This window comes from Epinephelus lanceolatus, chromosome 3 (genome assembly GCF_041903045.1).
Source record: "Epinephelus lanceolatus isolate andai-2023 chromosome 3, ASM4190304v1, whole genome shotgun sequence".
Classification (NCBI taxonomy): Eukaryota; Metazoa; Chordata; class Actinopteri; order Perciformes; family Serranidae; genus Epinephelus; species Epinephelus lanceolatus.
In genome coordinates, this window is record NC_135736.1 from 8317642 (window position 1) to 8335751 (window position 18110).

Below are 18110 nucleotides of genomic sequence, written 5' to 3' on the forward strand. Positions count from 1 at the left end.
TGTTCTATTTCATTTGATGACTTGTTTGATGGATTTATGGCTTGAAACTAAAAGGGGATTTATGGTCTTGCGTTGACCCTACGCACGTCGCCTACACACGTCGCCTATGCCGTTGTGAGCATTTTTACTTCTGCTGTGGTGTGTCTGTGTCACTCTGCAGTAACTCCTTCAAAACACTAGTCAGCGGCGGAGGGTTCTGTGAAGTGCTGTAAAGTTTAGATGATTCAAAACACACCCAAAACACACATTAAACATGTCTTAATAGAGACAATTTGAAAAACAAGTACACAAATTGGCTTCACTACAACTCGCAGCATTCACAGACAAAGCACTTGTCTTTTGCTGGACACATTTTCCCCACAAATACAGCATGCTAACGTTATTAGCACAAGCCTATGTCATTTTACATCGTATAAATTAACCTAGCAATGAGTGGTCCTTTCTTCTTCTCTTATAAAACCAGGGACAACGGCAACATTTAACAAAGGTAACAGCACACAGTTTGGCTCCATTACAACTCACAAGGTTCACCAACAAAACAACAGTAGGTTTTTAGTTTTTTAAACAAATACAACATGCAACGTTATTAGCACAAGTTGTGAACTTTTCTGTCTCCATCAGATAAATGGCAAATGTCATTGTGATGACTGCACCATTACTGTCATAGTCACGTCTGTTTGTGTAAACGCCATTGACAACTACTGATGACGTATCAGGTTCTTGAAGGGTTGTGCCAATTGATGGGGAGGATTTCTGCTTAACTAATAAATCCTTAAGTTTCTAAAAAACTTTCAGTCTGTTCAACTCATTTTTAATCATTTTTATTGTAGCAAAATGTATCTGCTGAAAAAAGTAATTAATTTTATTATTTGAGTAGGCTACCAAAAGTTTAATTTATATTTGCAATCATTTATTTAACAAAAAAAAATAATTGATATATGGCATTCGTGAATTGATACAATGTTGCCACGTAAAATATCTATAACTATTCTGTATCAATTCTTTCCCCACCCCTAAAAAACAGTACATCCTCTATACATCAGTACATTTTTTTCCAGTTACAGACTTAAATGTGTCTTAAATGTAGAGCTTATTAGTGTGCTACATGTTACTGTAAATAAAATAACACTAGAAAAGGACAAAAATGCACATAAACAGGGGAATCAATTTCCCAGAGGGTAAGATTTTTGCTTGTGTGTGTGTGTGTGTGTGTGTGTGTGTGTGTGTTTCCGACTGGATGGATGTGTTTATGCTGACAGGTGTTTTAAATTGTGTGTGTGCGTGTGTTTGCTCTACTGCTTTGCTTCGTGTTATGTACTGCTATGCTGCATTTGAAGATACCTGGAAAAAAAAAGACTGCATTTGTCTCCATGCCAACATGTTCATTCTGTGTGTAAAGAATCCTGAGCTACAACCGCCTGCGGTGCATACCAGTGAGGGCGTTCGATGGACTCAAGTCTCTCCGTTTGTTGTGAGTATCGGTCACAACACATGCCAGGTGGAGGATAACTCAGAAACGTTTTAAGTCAGCCTGCTGCTGAAGAAGCCATCCAGACTTTTAACATCCAGACTCTTTTCTATACTTCTGTGCCCTTTTTCCTCTCTCTTCTTCCTTCTGTTGCCCTTCCTTAGGTCTCTCCATGGTAACGACATATCACTGATACCAGAGGGAGCCTTCAAAGACCTGTCATCGCTCTCCCACCTGTGAGTAATATAAACACACACACATATCACAGTTCACGTCTTTCTCCAGCATTGAAGTGTCTACCTTTTACCTTATAGAATTGCAAAGTAAGGAAAACACATTATCATGACAAAAGAGCCTTATCTCGTCGTCCAAAAAGGAAAATGTCTGCTCAGTGAGGCTTCTCTGTGAATGTATCAGGCTGCCAAAGTAACTGAGCAGCAGACCCATCTACAGCAATCTCCTTTCTCCTGCTCTCCTCTTTTCTCTAGTACTTTTCTATAGTATTCTGTAATATTTGCTATTGAAGGTGGTATACATTATACATATATAACAAAAATTCAAATGCAACACTTTTATTTTACTCCCATTGTTTGCAGGTTTAGATTTTTTTCATGCACTCAATAGATAGTTTTCTCTCAAATTTTGGTCGCAAATGTGTTAAAATCCATGTTAGTTAGTTAGTTAGTTAGTTAACAGCATCATTACTACACAAGTGTGTCTGGTCACAATAAAAGGCTAAGGAATGTCCACCAGAGCTGTTGCCCATCAACTGAATGTTCATTTCACCACCGTAAGATGTCTCCAGTGTCGTTTCCCTGAATTTGGCAGTACATCCAACCGCCCTCACACACCGTCACACTAGCTCTGGACCTTCACATTCAGCGTGTTCACCTGCAAGATTGTCTGAGACCAGCCACCAAAACACCTAATGTAACAATTGGTTTGTGCAACTGAGGAATCTCCGCATAAACCATTGGAAAACATCTCAGGGAAGCTCATCTGCGTGCTCAATGACCTCACCATGGTCTTGATCTTGAGGTTGGTTGGATGTACTGCCAAATTCACAGAAACGACATTGAAGATGTCTTATGGTTGTGAGATGAACATTTACTAACGGGTAAAAGCTCTGCTGGACATTCCTGCAGTCAGCATGCCAATGGCACACTCCCTCAAAACCTGTTACATATGTGTCATTGTATTGTGTGATCAAACTGGACATTTTAGAGTGTCCTTTTATTATGACCATCCCAAGGCACACCTGTGTAGTAATGATGTGTTTTTATTTTTATTTTGTTTTTAATTATTGTTTTTTAATTCAGTTTAGTTTCAGTTAGTTTTCAGAGTGGGTTTGCTCATCTCAGTTTAATTTTTAGTGTTTAAATATGTTTAGTTTAGTTTTTGTTAGCTTAAGAATTTTTTTTTATTTTTTTATGATATAGAGAGTATTTGTAAGGGGCAAGATTTAGGAGGTACAGAATAGTTAATGCAATACAAACACATCACTGTAAGGCCAACTGACTCACAGTCATGTAGACATCCCGGTCCCAATAAACATGTACCAATGCCTACTCTTAGTTTTTAGTTTAGTTTAAGTAAACTATTTTGACCTTGGTGGGATTCTAGAGGCCCTTTTCTCATCTGAGTAATGCTCAATATTATTATTATTATTATTATTATCATTATTATTATTTCTTTTAAAGAAATCTGCTAATCTACTTGACTGTAAAACTGTATGAACAACTCCGGTGCACAAATTCAAAGCACTAACTGAGAACAGAAAAATTGACTTCACACATGAAAGAGCTTTTACTTTTCTCTCTCTTAAGTTCACTGATGTTCAGTAAGCACTCTGTAGAGAGAGCACAGAGGTTCTATTGGCTGCACACAAGCGAAGGATGATGCTAACAACTTTTTAGTTACCTGCTGGTGGGAATGCCCCCAGGGCGCTCATGAGGATCAGAACCATGGAGAGCGCCTGTGACAGTCTGCTGCAGTTTCTAGTTGCCCCACTGCAGACCACTAGTCTAATATTATCTCTTTCTCTACAACAGAACTACAAGCCTGGGAGTGGCTCTAACTTCCTCCTTGAGCACTATAACAGTTCAGTCAGATCTGTTGTTTTTAGGAAGGAAGGAAATGATCCAAGCAGCAATGATGATTCTGCAGGAAGTATCAACTATCAGCAGAGTTGGGTATTAAAGGTAGTGCAGTACAGCTGCATGCATATGATTGGTTACTAGTAAGATAGTAGCCAAGTAGCTGATGAATGAGCCAGTCATTGTGGTGCATTAATAAAGCAGATGATGCTAATAAGCTTATGCAAGCACAGCTTTAGTGCTCTGCCTGGACTAATGAAATGCTCCATTAGTTACCTTTAAGAATTACCTTACACGTGGTTTATTGAGCTGTAGAACATCAGGAAAAACTTTATGGAAAGTGTTTTAAGTTTGAGAAATACTACCCCCAACACAGCTACCAGCGTGAGATAGATGCTCCCGATTATCTCCACTACAGTCTCAGTTATTTATGGCAGAAATATACCTCACTTAATTTGACAGCGATGCACAGCTCGGTCTGTTAGTATTGAGACAGTGACACATTTCCTTCTGTTTTGGCTCTGTATGCCAACACGTCGGCTCTGAAATGAAGTGCTGCATTTTCCTCATGTTATTATGACTGAACATCAGTCTCACTCTGCTCTCTCTTCCTGGCTCGCAGGGCCCTGGGTGCCAACCCTCTGTACTGTGACTGCCACATGCAGTGGCTGTCAGACTGGGTGAAGAGTGGCTACAAGGAGCCTGGCATCGCCCGCTGCGCCGGGCCTGGTGACATGACTGACAAACTGCTGCTTACCACGCCTTCCAAGAAGTTCACCTGCACAGGTAAATACATATACAAACACACCTATATGTTGAATGTATTAATGCACTTTATTAGGTTTCCAGATATAAAAGCATGCACACATACTTTGCAGACAAGCATACCATTATTATGCAGTGCATTTAAATACACACACACTTGATGAGGACTCCTAGAGGAGACCACAAGTTGCCATTTACAAAGTGTCCAATGAAAACTGTGTATCTAAATAACATAAACCTTGAATGGACAATTTACAAAAAGCTTTGTTTTAACATTTGTGATTTGGGATTTTTAGTTTTTACAGGGTTATTTCAGCTGATGTCAGTGATGATTTTCGTTGGACACCAACAAAATGTTAATATTTAACTTTAGATAATAACTCTAAAATCCACAAATTGGCTTGTGAGCATGATTGTGGCTGTAACTCATCAAACTGCAAAATGCTACTGACTTATTTTATCACATTAACTATGAACACATGACTGAAACCTATTTTTAACCTAATCTAACTGACGCACTGTAGAAGTCCCGGGGCCTTGTGGTTTCCTGGTGCCAGGTAAAGTAGCCAATCATATCCCAGTATTTCCTCCTCAGTCCTTCCTTCCCCAGCTCCTCAAGACAGTCCCGGCCCACCTTTCCTCGTGCTTTGAGCCCTCACCGAACTGAACAACCGCTCTGCTTCCCATTCAGCCCTCATGTTGTGACCCAACTGTTAGAACTTGATGTTCTGTCATGAAATTTGGGAATATGCGTGTTCTCTGTACATGTCATGGCCCTGCAAACAATGTATTCCTTGTTGCTTTTATTCATCTTTTGAATTATCTTGTGTTCAAGTTTCTAAGTGCTTAACTTATATGGCAGTATAGGTGGTGGTGTTTTTTTCCCCTTATTTTCCCCATACAAATGACCTATTTTCTCATAAAATATTATCTTAAATGTCAAACTACATAGCAACCAGTGGGAATAAATACATCTTTGTAGCACAAAATTGTGACTTGAGGTGATGCAAGGTTTATGCAGGTCCCTGATCATGTACAGCTGTCTGAGTGTATGTCAACATATGTATTCTGACTCATCTTACTGCCTTGTGTGTGGAACATTATTTAAAGCCAATCATCTCTCTGGTGTGTATGTTTTGTGTGTGTGTTTGTCTCACACAGGTCCAGTAGATATGAGTATCCAGGCTAAATGTGAACCCTGTCTGTCCAACCCCTGCAAGAACGATGGCACCTGCTCTAATGACCCGGTGCACTACTACCGCTGCACCTGTCCCTACGGATTTAAGGTACTGTGGAAAACCATAAGGGTCATATTCACATGCTTAAGAGCAGTGGTGGCATGAGTTTTCCACCTGAAAAGTATATGAATATTGAAAAAAAATAAGAACAATATCTGCATTATGACAGCACAACAGTCAACAATTCACCCTTTGTCAAGACCCGCCCATGGCCCCGCCCTCCTTGGTTACTGTTGCTTGGTTCGACAAAACTAGTATCGCGGGGGTTCATTATAGGAAACAATGGAAAATACCGGGAGACTTAAATTTCTCGTATTTCAAATTAAAAATGTGGCTGAAAGGGCATTACATGACATCTCTGAAAACTGGTGAAAATCGTTGTTTTGTCCCGATGTCTGACGGTAGCCATGGCCACTAACGTGAGCCCCTGCAGTTGCTAGCTCTCTCGCCCGTCTTGTCTCCACAGACTTATCCCTCGAGTCTGTCAGTGACCATTTCTGGAGCCAGGGATCACAAATATCATCCAAATGTCTGCAACAGGGCCTTCAGTATGCAGTGGAGTCTTATATACACGATGTGACATTCACAGCCACATCTATAAATGCAAAGTGCTACAGATCCAGGAGGAAGAGAGAGAAACGTCATTTACTCTTTGGGATGGAATAAAAACTACTCCGGGAATACGTTCTGGATATCTCGAGTCACTGTTGCAGACACCCCAAGCACACCTTTTAAGCATGTTAAAATAATATAAATCACTAATTTCACTGTGACACCATTAACAATGAGCGTGGGAGAACACAGCCTGGGGCGGAGTTTGACGGACCCCAGTACATTAGCAACTGTTGCTATGGGGAGGAGCACTCTGGTTGGTGGGTCAGCAGACCAATCAGAAGGCCAACGAAGGGTCAGTTCTTGATATTAAATTTTCCATCCCACATCCAATTATTTTTCAGCGTGTGATGTCAACCAATCAGTGGCTATCAAGAAAATCCGAACATATTAGAGACATACTGCTCAGGCAGGGAAAAGTACGCCCTTCATCACACTAAAACAGAGACTGTGGGCAGTGCTTGTTCAATAGTCCTTGCATATTAGGTAATGTAGGATTTATGTGAGAGTACCAACTTAAATGTAAACACACACAACAAGAACAAAAATTATTTTCATTAGAATACTGAATTCACATTTGGAATGCCGTGAGGGGCGTCGCCCCAGCACCCGTAATGGACCACATGCCACTGCTCAACAGTCTCTCCTAATCACAAGGGAATAAGAAAATCCTATCATTTAGCAAATAGTTGCAAATTCTATATTGATAAGAAGCTATTGTTCATTGGATGCACTAAATGTTTGTTTGTGTTTGCATGTAGGGACAGAACTGTGAGGAGCCCATTCATGCCTGTATTAGTAACCCGTGCCAGAATGGCGGCACCTGCCACCTGAAGGAAGGAGAGGGAAGCAACTTTTGGTGAGAGACTATTTAAAAGACTTTTTTCAGCCTGGTTAGTTTAGGCTATTATGTCTGTATGGCTTATGTTAAAGAGGCTTTCCACCTATTTTACACTTTGATATCAGATTACTTGTCTCGAGGAGTACTACTCAGCTCTATGAAAACTGTATAATGTCTTCTGTAGCTCTGAGGGGAGATTTCTAAAGTCTGAAAAAATGTTAAGGTTTAATAGACATGAGCATGTGCCAGACAAAGAGGGTCTGCTTAAAGATGCTATATTATTGGAGTTGTAGGATCAACCCTGTTTTGTAGCTTGACCCATGTTACCCATACTTGACCAAGAGTACAGATATTTTGGTGCTCTGTTGCATCACTTTGACCTTTCTTTCTTAAATCTGTCCCTTGTGAGTCTCCCAACTTAATGGAAGTGTAATGCAAAATTGCCAGAGTGGCCTGTTAACATTTGAATTGCCAGGACAGCAGCTCTCTGAATGGATTTCTGCCACCGTGTCTTCTTTTAATGCCACATTGAGGGAGCTGTAAAGTCAGACGTTTTAACATTTAACACTCAGTGGCTTTGAACAAATATCAGGTAATGATTAAACCAGGTACTCAGACCACCTCTGTGGAAGTGATGACAAAAGTGAAAGAGGCCAAATGTCTGTTTTCTTTATTGCTTTGTTAAACTGTGTGTACACAAGTACTGTGTGCTAAGGGGGATGAGTAGAGTCAGGAATCAGCTTGCATTTGTTCCTCTTCTAAATAACCAATGAGTTAATGTGGTTGAAGCTGTAAACTGTTTGTCAGGAAGGAGAGAGGGCAGCAGACCTTCAATTTAGCCAGCACAACCCCCCCAGTGCTGGGTGTCACAACAGGCTGGTGGCCAGTGGCAGTGCCAAGCTTGTGCACTGGCTGCACAGGTTGCTATGGTTGTTGACAGGGGTCCATTTCCTTAGGGACGGGTACCGTTAAAATGTGAAGGATACCCATTCCTACCGCTCTTACCAATGCTGCTTATTGATCCAGTACTTAAACGCTAACCTTACACGTTCTTTTGGGGAGGGCTTTACAGCATACAACAACCCTTTGTCCTTGGACCCTCACAGCAGATAAGGAAAAACTCTGCAAAGAAAACCTTTAACAGGGAGAAAAATGCTTGAAGCCTCAGCAACCTGAATGAATTACTATTGTAGACTTTAACCTAACTCAGGTGGATGGGGTAACAGGAGATGAACTACGAGTTACACGGTAGAAAACGGTGCATTCCTCCACCTGTATGTGACAAACTTTGGCTCTATGTTTTGAAAGATTGCTAGTGTCTCTGCCCTTACCTGCACAAGAGTTGTTGAAAGTGTAGCAACAAGCAGTTTCAGCATCAACTCGTGTGAAGTATAACCAAACCTCTCAGCCATTGTCACTGAGAGCAGGGCCTCTGTGTGTGTGTGCGTGCGTGTGTGTGTGTGTGTGTGTGTGATACAGAATGTAAAGCTGGCCCCTCCCCTCGCACATCGAGCATCCCTACATCTCCGGAACCGCTGCCCACTCACATCCTGGCAAAGTGGTCTGTAGCAGCGGGGCGTGAGATGGAGGACACACTGTGATTCGAGGCTCTAATGTTAGCTAACCTTTGCTAAGTTCACATACTCTTGAACATGAAGCTGCAGGTGTGGGCCTTTAGCTCTGGTTAGCAGAAAGCTAAACTATAAGCAACATTTTCTCTCCATCTCTGAAACCCTTTGAAATTGACATGAACCTTAATCTGCTTATTATTGGACTCTCTTTTAGACTCTTTCTGGTAAGTCCGTCTTCCTTTTTGGGGTTGCTTTGCAGTGTAGGCAGTTGCTGCCAAGCTAGAATAGTAACTTACTCTCCACCATTGAATCAGGCTTTCACCATAGGGACATGAACATGCATTTGCATTTGTAGAGCAGCCAACAGGTTCACCCTTTCTCTGAAATGAGTTGTGATTGGCCAAAGTCTCCCGTCATGGGCTAGATTTTCTGAAACCTGAAAACAAGACAACACAAGACAAAGGTGCAGAAGTCTAGTGTTCTGCCAGACCACTTGACTTAAAATATGCTAAAAGGTTTTAAGAGATTTTTTGCCCGGGGACGCCATAATTAAACTGCTACTACTACTACTCCAGTTTTAAACAGGAAACTTTTTATGATCACTCATGTGTTTGCAGCATCCTCAGATCTTGCCAACTTCACTCTCTCCAGTGAAGTTGGCAAGTAAATTGTTATCAGAATAATGACCATAGCTGTAGAAAATCAGATCCAGGGCATACAAATTGTATATTTCTTTGTGTTCACCCTAAAAATAAACATACAGAAACATCTACTGAGCTTCTTTAAAAACCACGGAGGAGTGGCAAACACCAGACAACAGTTAACAGATACTGAATATCAATAAACAAGTGAACCAGTGATTATTGAGAACATGCTAATATTGACACCACATGTGATCTGTGGACCCTCAGCAGATAATTCCATCAATGATACAGCTGCACCACTAATGACAAGTGGGGATGAGTGTACAGGAGGTAAAGCGCTCAGGGGACCAGTTGTGTCCTCAGTCTGTCTCGAAGCCGGACAGCCCTGCTGTGAGAATCACCTTCTCTTCATTAGGCTGCTAAGTATTAACAGGAGGGGAGCTAACGCCTGTCTGCACGCTCCAAGCAGATTTTAACCACCCACACAGACAATTAGACCAGCGCAAGATCACACCTCCTCCCATCTCTCTTTCCTTGCCCTCTTCTGTCTTCTCTGTGACTTTTTCATATCAGTCTTCCTCTCTGTGTCTGTATTTCCATCTTTGCACACTTTGGTTTCCTTCTCCAGCGTCGGGGGTGGAATATTTATCGTCAAGAGCTGTCGTTGACTATATAATGAGATATTAATCCACCCGAGTGTGTGCCGCATAAGAGCTCTTTATTAGACCCATAATATACTACTGTGTGTGTATGTGTATGTGTGTGTGTGTGTGTGTGTGTACACGCAGTAATAAACCTGAGTAGTAGTTACAGAGTTGAGGCACGCTCACGTTAACAGAATAATGACTCTCTACTGGGGATATGTAGATGGAGCTGACACTGCTGTTATGAGCTGCACGCATGGATTGTGCTGTGTGTGTGTGTGTGTCTGTGTGTGTGTGTGTGTGTGTTTGTGCGTCCATGTGTGTCTTTGTCATCTAGAGGCACCAAAGAGTTCTGTTTCCAATGTTCTGCATGCGGCCCTACATGTGTTTATCCTTTGATACCTGCTTACGGATGCGTGTGCGTCTGTGTGTGATCTCAGGTGTGTGTGTCCAGAGGGCTTTGAAGGGGATGGATGTGAGATCAACATCGATGACTGTGAAGACAACGACTGTGAGAACAACTCCACCTGTGTCGATGGAATCAACAACTACACATGCATGTGCTCACCAGAATACACAGGTACCATTCCACATTCTGTATTCGCAATTTAATCTTTTTTTAACGTCAACATTGCAGAGCAACACATTACTCTCCAGAAGCCTCATCATAGAAAAGTAGTAGGTCTGAAATTCTATCTTATCTCAGTTTAGGATGACATTTAGGATTTTTCGTAGCCTGGGAACCAGACAACTCTGCAAACCCCTTCCATTCAGCAAATTTCCAGCTCGCCCGACCCGGGCTCGACCAATCACAACCATTTATGTAATACGGGCTTGGTTTAATACAGTGATTGACATAGAAGCATCACCAGTTCAAATATGAAAAGACACACATCACTCATTTTACTACTCTGATTGGTTGTAAGTCTATCTAATTGTGTCCAGAGGCATTTTGTTCTGCAGTAATTAATAACACCCTCTGGAAATCCAAATGAACTGAGAGGTTATAGTCTGGATAGACTATGAAACGGTTCTGAAGGGAGCTGTCTTAACCAATTTAGAAGTCCACAGTTAACATGGCAGATACCCTGTCCTAAATTCAAAATAACTGCCACAAATGGCAGCAGCCCTGCTGTTAGAACCGTAACGCAGTGACAGTAAAGGTGGGGAACAATGTGAACACCAAAATCTAAAACGACTGAAAGGGCACTCAATCATGATGTAATGACGCTTTACATTTAATAAGAGCATTAAATTGGCTAAAAATACAGAGAAGTTATGGCAGTACATTGTGATGACATTCAACTCGAGGCATGTTTAACACAAAGCTTTAACATTGATGTTTAAAATTCATTGATTCTGCTCCTCCAGGCTGAAGACTGAGGTCTTTGATCCATGTCTTCTGCTATTTCTCAGTGACTCTTTTTTTAACTTCTCCCCTTTACATCCTACTATTTACGGGATTTAAAGTAGTCTTTGTTTTTTTAACAATTTGATCTCTGCTGTAAGCAGCACAAATCATAGGCATTTGTGCAGTGTTGGTAGTGTCTGCCTCCAGCTGCCTGCTTCATCTGGACAGTGCACCTATGTATGACGTCATATGCAAAGACATTGTTGATTTAAGATGCAGGTTGTGTTGCCAGTTCTCACCTCAATTGTAAGCTTTCTCCCAGTATTATTATTTTTTTTAGCTTGGTGATTAGATTTCTCTTGTCAAAATGCATCTTTGGGAGTTGTAGTTAACTTCTACCTGGATGTTTTTATGTACACACAAGCTTGTACCTTTGACTTTTTATCAAAGAACCAGACATTTTCTAACACAGTTGTTCATCTTTTGCACTGATGCCGATCCAAGCTGTAGAAGCGCTTTAACTGTGAGTCAACTAATATTGTGTTTGGGGAAAAATAAACTTTTACTTCTCCACTTCCCCGACTTTGCAACTGTATTGTGTCTACTGAAAAGTACTGAACATGCACAGACAAGGACGGCCTTTTCACAGTAATAAACTGCAGACAAATCATATTTTGTTCTAACTAACAGTGGTCTGTTGCTGCTTGTTTGTCTGCTTTTGCACTGTGCTAATCATCTCTGACTGCTAACCTTTGTGGCGGTGTTCTCTCTGTCTTTCTGTGTCTCGCTGTATTGTGTCTTTTTTCATGTCTCGCTCTGCTTTCTATCATCTGTCGTCTATTTTTTTTTGTGTCTGTCTTTATTTGTGGTTGCAGCTGCTACCAATGAGGTGGAGAGAGGTTAGTCTGTTCTTCTCTCTGTCCTTCTTGTCCCTCTCTCCTTCCTTTCTTCCTTCCATCCTTTCCTTCCTTCCCTCATCTCCTGTGCTTTTTCCACGCTCCCCAGAAAGTTTGGTCTGTATTACCACAGATAAAACATACTGTAAGCAGTCATGCTCCATGTTAGCAGTGCATGTTCTTGCTGTTCAAACAGACCGCTGAGTTTGTAATTCATCCTCTCTTATATCTGGAATGATTCAGCTTGCTGCTTTATGCATACATGTTATTACGTAAGTCAAAGTAAACTATGTCTTAATGATTTAGGTGAACATTTTGACCTTTAAAGAGAAGGCTGGTGATATGCTACATTTTAAAAGACTAAAGCCAATGGCTTGTTATTCCATCTCTCAATACTTTCCAGTTTCCCCTGCCTGTCTGTGGCACTCAACCCCAAGACCAGTCATTCCTCCAGAGGACATAAATCTTGAAAAACCTTTAAAAGGCTCAGTGATATCAGCTGGGCACTGCAGTTTTATCAAACTTCATTAAGACAGGAGTAAAAGTTGAGATGACTTGTAGTCTGCTGCCTGCACCCTAAATATCTGACTTACAGTATACCACTTCAAAACTGTTCTTACAGGAATACTCCACCCACATAATGATCATTTGTGTATCAATTACTCACCCTGTCATGGTAATTTCAGAAATAAAACTGTTTTGCTCGCATGCTTCCTGTGAACAAAGAATCCAAAAATGGAGAAAATTCTTGATGAAATCATGGCGCTCCATTTTTAACAACAGCAAAACCGTATCAAAACATCTGTTTACAAACTCTTACACAACTCATGCAGTATATCCCCAGTCTCATTTATCCAGTCTAGTTCTTCCCAAACACATGCATTTTCACTAAAACCTGACTTTTTACTACTGGGCGGCTGTGGCTCAAGAGGTAGAGCTGGTCAGCCACTAATCAGAAGATGGGCGGTTATTCAACGTATTCTCATAGAACAGTACATACAGTCAGGTCCATAATTATTTGGACAATGATACAGTTGTCATCATTTTGGCTCTGTACACCACCACAATGGGTTTTAAATGAAACAATGAATACCTGCTTAAAGTGCAGACTCTCAGCTTTCTCAGCCGTCTGCACTTCCTGCTTGTGTTTTGGGTGTTTTGCCCTCAGTTTTGGCTTCAGCAAGAGAAACGCATGCTCAATTGGATTCAGGTCAGATGATATGACTTGACCATTGCAGAACATTCCACTTCTTTGCCTTAAAAATGTCTTTGGTTGCTTTTGCAATATGCTTCAGGTCAATGTCCATCTGCACTGTGAAGCATCGTCCAATGAGTTTTGAAGCATTTGGTTGAATCTGAGCAGATAATGGTGCCCCAAACACTTCAGCTTTCATCCTGCTGGTCTTGTAAGCAAGACAAGACTTCACTAGAATAAATACAGAGGGTTTATCACAAGATGCAAACCATTGGTTAGCCTTAAAAATGGAAGGCCAGATTAGAGTTTGTCAAAAACCATCTAAAAAGCCTGTACAGTTGTGGAACAGCATACTATGGACAGATAAAACAAAGATCAACTACCAGAATGATGGGAAGACAAGAGAAGGAAGAAGGGAAGGAAATGCTCATGATCCAAAGCACACCACCTCATCAGTGAAGCATGGTGGAGGTACTGTTATGTCATGGCCATGTATGACTGCCAGTGGAACTGGTTCTCTTGTATTTATTGATGATGTGACTGCTGACAAGAGCAGCAGGATGAAAGCTGAAGTGTTTGGGGCTACATTATCTGCTCAGATTCAACCAAATGCTTCAAAACTCATTGGACGATGCTTCACAGTGCAGTTGGACAATGACCTGAAGCATATTGCAAAAGCAACCAAAGACATTTTTAAGGCAAAGAAGTGGAATGTTCTGCAATGGTCAAGTCATATCATCTGACCTGAATCCAATTGAGCATGCGTTTCTCTTGCTGAAGCCAAAACTGAGGGCAGAACACCCAAAACACAAGCAGGAAGTGCAGACGGCTGCAGTAAAGGGCTGGCAGAGCATCACCAGGGAAGAAGAAGAAGAAGAACAAGAAACCCAGCATCTGGTGATGTCTATGTGTCCAACACTTCAGGCAGTCATTGACTGTAAAGGATTTGCAACCAAGTATTAAAACTGACTGTTTAATTGATGATTATGTTAGTTTGTCCAAATACTTATGAGCCCTTAAAGTTGGGGGACTGTGTGAAGAAATGGTTGTAATTCCTACACGGTTTATACTACATTTTTGAAAAAAGCCTTAAATGAAAGCTGAGAGTCTGCACTTTAAGCAGGTATTCATTGTTTCATTTAAAACCCATTGTGGTGGTGTACAGAGCCAAAATGATGACAACTGTATCATTGTCCAAATAATTATGGACCTCACTGTATATGGAAATGCACACACAACAGTTCATATGATATCTAATGGCCTTACATCCTTAACATAAAGTTACATTATTAATGTAGACTTACAGAGGTTGGGTTTAGGCAAGTAATGCTACTATGGTTAGGAAGAGACCCATCCACCGCCCCAACCTGACTCCTTACAAAACTGCATATGTCCACTTCATTCTTTGCTCCCATCAGTGCATTTGTCTCATGATGGCAGCCTTACAAAATATGTACGTAATGCACGAATTACTGGCTCATGATTACATGGGATACATACGAATTTGGGTGCATTATGACTGCTTCTAAATAAGTGAGTTAGCACTGTTACTACTGATAAAGAAGCGCCAAAGCACCAACATGCATCCCCCATCATTTAACACACATTCTCATTGATCAGAGTGGACTGTATGCTGTCAGGAGTATTGGTTTATTGCCTGATGCCTCATCAGCGATTCGTTCGGAGTTCAGAGTTTTAGAAACGTCAGGATACACGCGGGAATATCATCAGGAATGTGACATTCCCAGAGATGAGATCATTTATCAGACCACTGTGTTGGTCCTGGCCACAAGAGAGTCATCCATCATCAGAGGACACACCCATACAACACACACAGACACACACACACATTGCTGTGAATGCAGTGCAGATACATACAGTACTGCGTATACACACAGAGATGCTCAATCATACCAAGATGCACAAACACTGTCAGGGTGTTAGAGTTGGCAAATACTGAGGTGTTTTATATGATAATTTCACTTTATTTATTATTTATTATTTTTCTTAATGTTATGCGAAGTATTGAAAAGGTGTCGAGATGATTTGTGTGTGTGTGTGTGTGTGTGTGTGTGTGTGTGTGTGTGTGTGTGTGTGCGTGTGTGTGTGTGTGTGTGTTGCTAGGGGAGCTATGTGAAGAGAAACTGGATTTCTGTGCTCCGGAGCTGAACCCATGTCAGCACGACTCAAAGTGCATTTTGACCCCTCAGGGATACAAGTGAGTGGACTCCACACACACACACACACACACACACACACACGCACTTACACACATGCAGAGTTGGTGGAGTTAGGAGTGTTTTCTTGTTTCTCTCCCACAGGATTTGAGTACTAACATTTCTCACACTAAAATAAATGAGTTGCTGGTTTTTCCCTGCAGAGATAAGCAGTCTGTGTGTACGTGTGTGAGTGTGTGTGTGTGTTGAGGGGAGGTGTTGGGAGTGTGATTTGGTTTCCTGTCCAGATTTTATCTGAACCTTGCTTTAGTTTTACTCCCTTGTGATGTGTACTGGGGTCAGCGTAGTGTGTCTGCCTCCGTGTGTGTTTGTGTGTGTGTGTGTGTGCTTTGTTGCCAAGCTGTATAAAGTTATCAACAATTTGACATATGATGTCTGGAAGCTGGTGCTCTTCATCAGGCATCTTGAAAACCTTAAATGTAGCTTTAATTGTCTGGATCCTACTTGTCTTTCTCTATTCTGGCATTTGGTTAAAATTAGGGGTGTGTGTGTGTGTGTGTGTGTGTGTATGTACACATTTTAGGTGTGAGTGCACTCCAGGCTATGTAGGTGAGCACTGTGAGCTGGACTATAACGACTGTGAAGACAACAAGTGTCAGAATGGAGGTCAATGCATTGACGCAGTCAATGGATACACCTGCGTCTGTCCAGAGGGATACAGGTAAGCACGCATCCTAGCAGGAGCTCACATATATAGATCATATCAAATAGCATTCTCTTTGCCAGCAGTATCCCAATGTGTATTTATTTGCAGTGTGTGGTGCAGAAGGGGCTCCTCCCTGTGTTCACTATCAATTATTGCTATCCATCCAACCATCCATCCATCCATCCATCCATCCGTCTATCCATCCACCCATTAAGTCTCTCAGAGCTTTACGGGATAATTAAAAGAGCCCACCTTAAATGGATACTTCACCCAAAAATTATCATTTGCATATCAACTAGTCTACTCACCAAGGGATACCTTGAATTTGTGAGGAAAACTTAGTTTTTCTGGCATGCCACACTGAATAAAGAATCAAAAAAGACACAAGTCAAGAATTGAAGTCATTGGGAATGGCATTTTACAACAGCAACACTATATCAAAACATCAGTTTACAAAAACTCACACAACTCCTGTAGTATAACCCAAGTCTCATGTATCCAGCCATGTGCTCAGTAGCCTACTTCCTAAAATTCCCTAAAAATGTTACAATATATAACACTTTCATCTGGGTGTCCTAAGCGTGCTTGAGGACACACGTACGTGTGAGCTTCACTTGAGCAGAGTTCAAATGCACGGGACTAAGCCCTGCATGAGACTGTTTGTACTTATGTGATTAAATTAAATTAAATAATGTTATAATGTTTCAGCAAAAATGCATGTGTTTAGTACTGAGCATACAACTGGATAAATGAGCTTAGGAGTATACTGCAGGGGTTGTGTGAGAGTTTTGCTGTTGTTAAATGCAGTGCCCTGTACTTCAGGTCAATGTCTTTTTGCATTCTTCGCTTACCATGAAAGCATGCGAGAGAAACATTTATTTAAGAATCCATGGTAACACGTGGTGAGTAACTGACATACAAATGGTCATTCTTAACTCTGACTAGGAGTACTTTTTACTTAGCTGCAACTTGTAGCCTACGTCATGAATCGCAAACATGCTTAAAAAATAAAATAATGGTTTCAGAAACACGTGTTGTATTCAATGTGTGTGTGCAATGTGTGTGTGTTGCAGCGGGCTATTCTGCGAGTTCTCTCCCCCAATGGTACTTCCTCGCACCAGCCCCTGTGACAACCATGAGTGCCTCAACGGGGCGCAGTGCGTCATCATGGGAACTGACCCCCGCTGCCAGTGTCTCCAAGGCTACGAAGGCGAGCGCTGTGAGATGCTTGTCAGTGTCAACTTTGTCAACCGCGAGTCCTACCTGCAATTTCCCTCCAGTCTCCTCTCACCGGAGACCAACATCAGCCTACAGGTGTGAGCTTTATACCGACCTTCAGCTCACTGTTTAGATGTCCGACCCGCAACCTTTCTGTTTTGGATCAGTTCTCATGGCGTTGTTATCAGATGCAGCAGGCAGCTGTTTTCAGTGGAAAAGTTTTTATAACCAACTGTACAATACCTTACAGAGAGACACAGTTAACAGCTAGTGAACATAGCTTTTAGCGGCTAAACAGCTACATTTCCCTCTGGTGTTGGTAGACAGCCAGCATCAGTTTGTGTTTCTGATGTACAGTATTAGCATACATATCACCACTAACCAGCAAGTTTTTGCAGGTTAAGTGTGTTTCAGAGACCCAAGTGTATGCTAATAGGTACAACCTGAGGCCAGAAGCGACCAAGAGCAGAACTTAAACAAACTAAATATTGGATTTAGGTTGTATGTGCCAACTTAAAAGGCAATATGTCAAGGTTGTGAAATGGCTTGTTTCTGCTACCCCCTAGTGGCCGAAAATAGTTAGTGCATGTTTAAATACATTTTGCTGATGATGACCTAAGTAGGAGTTTGAATGCAGGACATTTACTTGAAACAGAAGTAGTTTCACATTGCTTTATTGGTACTTTTA

General features: G+C 41.4%; 1 protein-coding gene across 7 annotated transcripts in view; it reads left to right on the forward strand.

The window, feature by feature from the left end:
* slit2 (slit homolog 2 (Drosophila)) overlaps positions 1 to 18110 on the forward strand; it is a 122698-nt gene that overhangs the window by 99942 nt on the left and 4646 nt on the right. For 4 of the 7 annotated variants that reach the window (XM_078164322.1, XM_078164303.1, XM_078164308.1 and 1 more), the window contains 10 exons: positions 1400 to 1471; positions 1633 to 1704; positions 4187 to 4350; positions 5491 to 5615; positions 6941 to 7038; positions 10320 to 10459; positions 12106 to 12129; positions 15446 to 15539; positions 16082 to 16219; positions 17278 to 17518. In XM_078164322.1, the coding sequence (XP_078020448.1) occupies positions 1400 to 1471; positions 1633 to 1704; positions 4187 to 4350; positions 5491 to 5615; positions 6941 to 7038; positions 10320 to 10459; positions 12106 to 12129; positions 15446 to 15539; positions 16082 to 16219; positions 17278 to 17518 (1168 nt within the window). The remainder of the gene's footprint in view (positions 1 to 1399; positions 1472 to 1632; positions 1705 to 4186; positions 4351 to 5490; positions 5616 to 6940; positions 7039 to 10319; positions 10460 to 12105; positions 12130 to 15445; positions 15540 to 16081; positions 16220 to 17277; positions 17519 to 18110) is intronic. The other 3 variants (XM_078164310.1, XM_078164317.1, XM_078164319.1) reach the window with 1 other exon arrangement.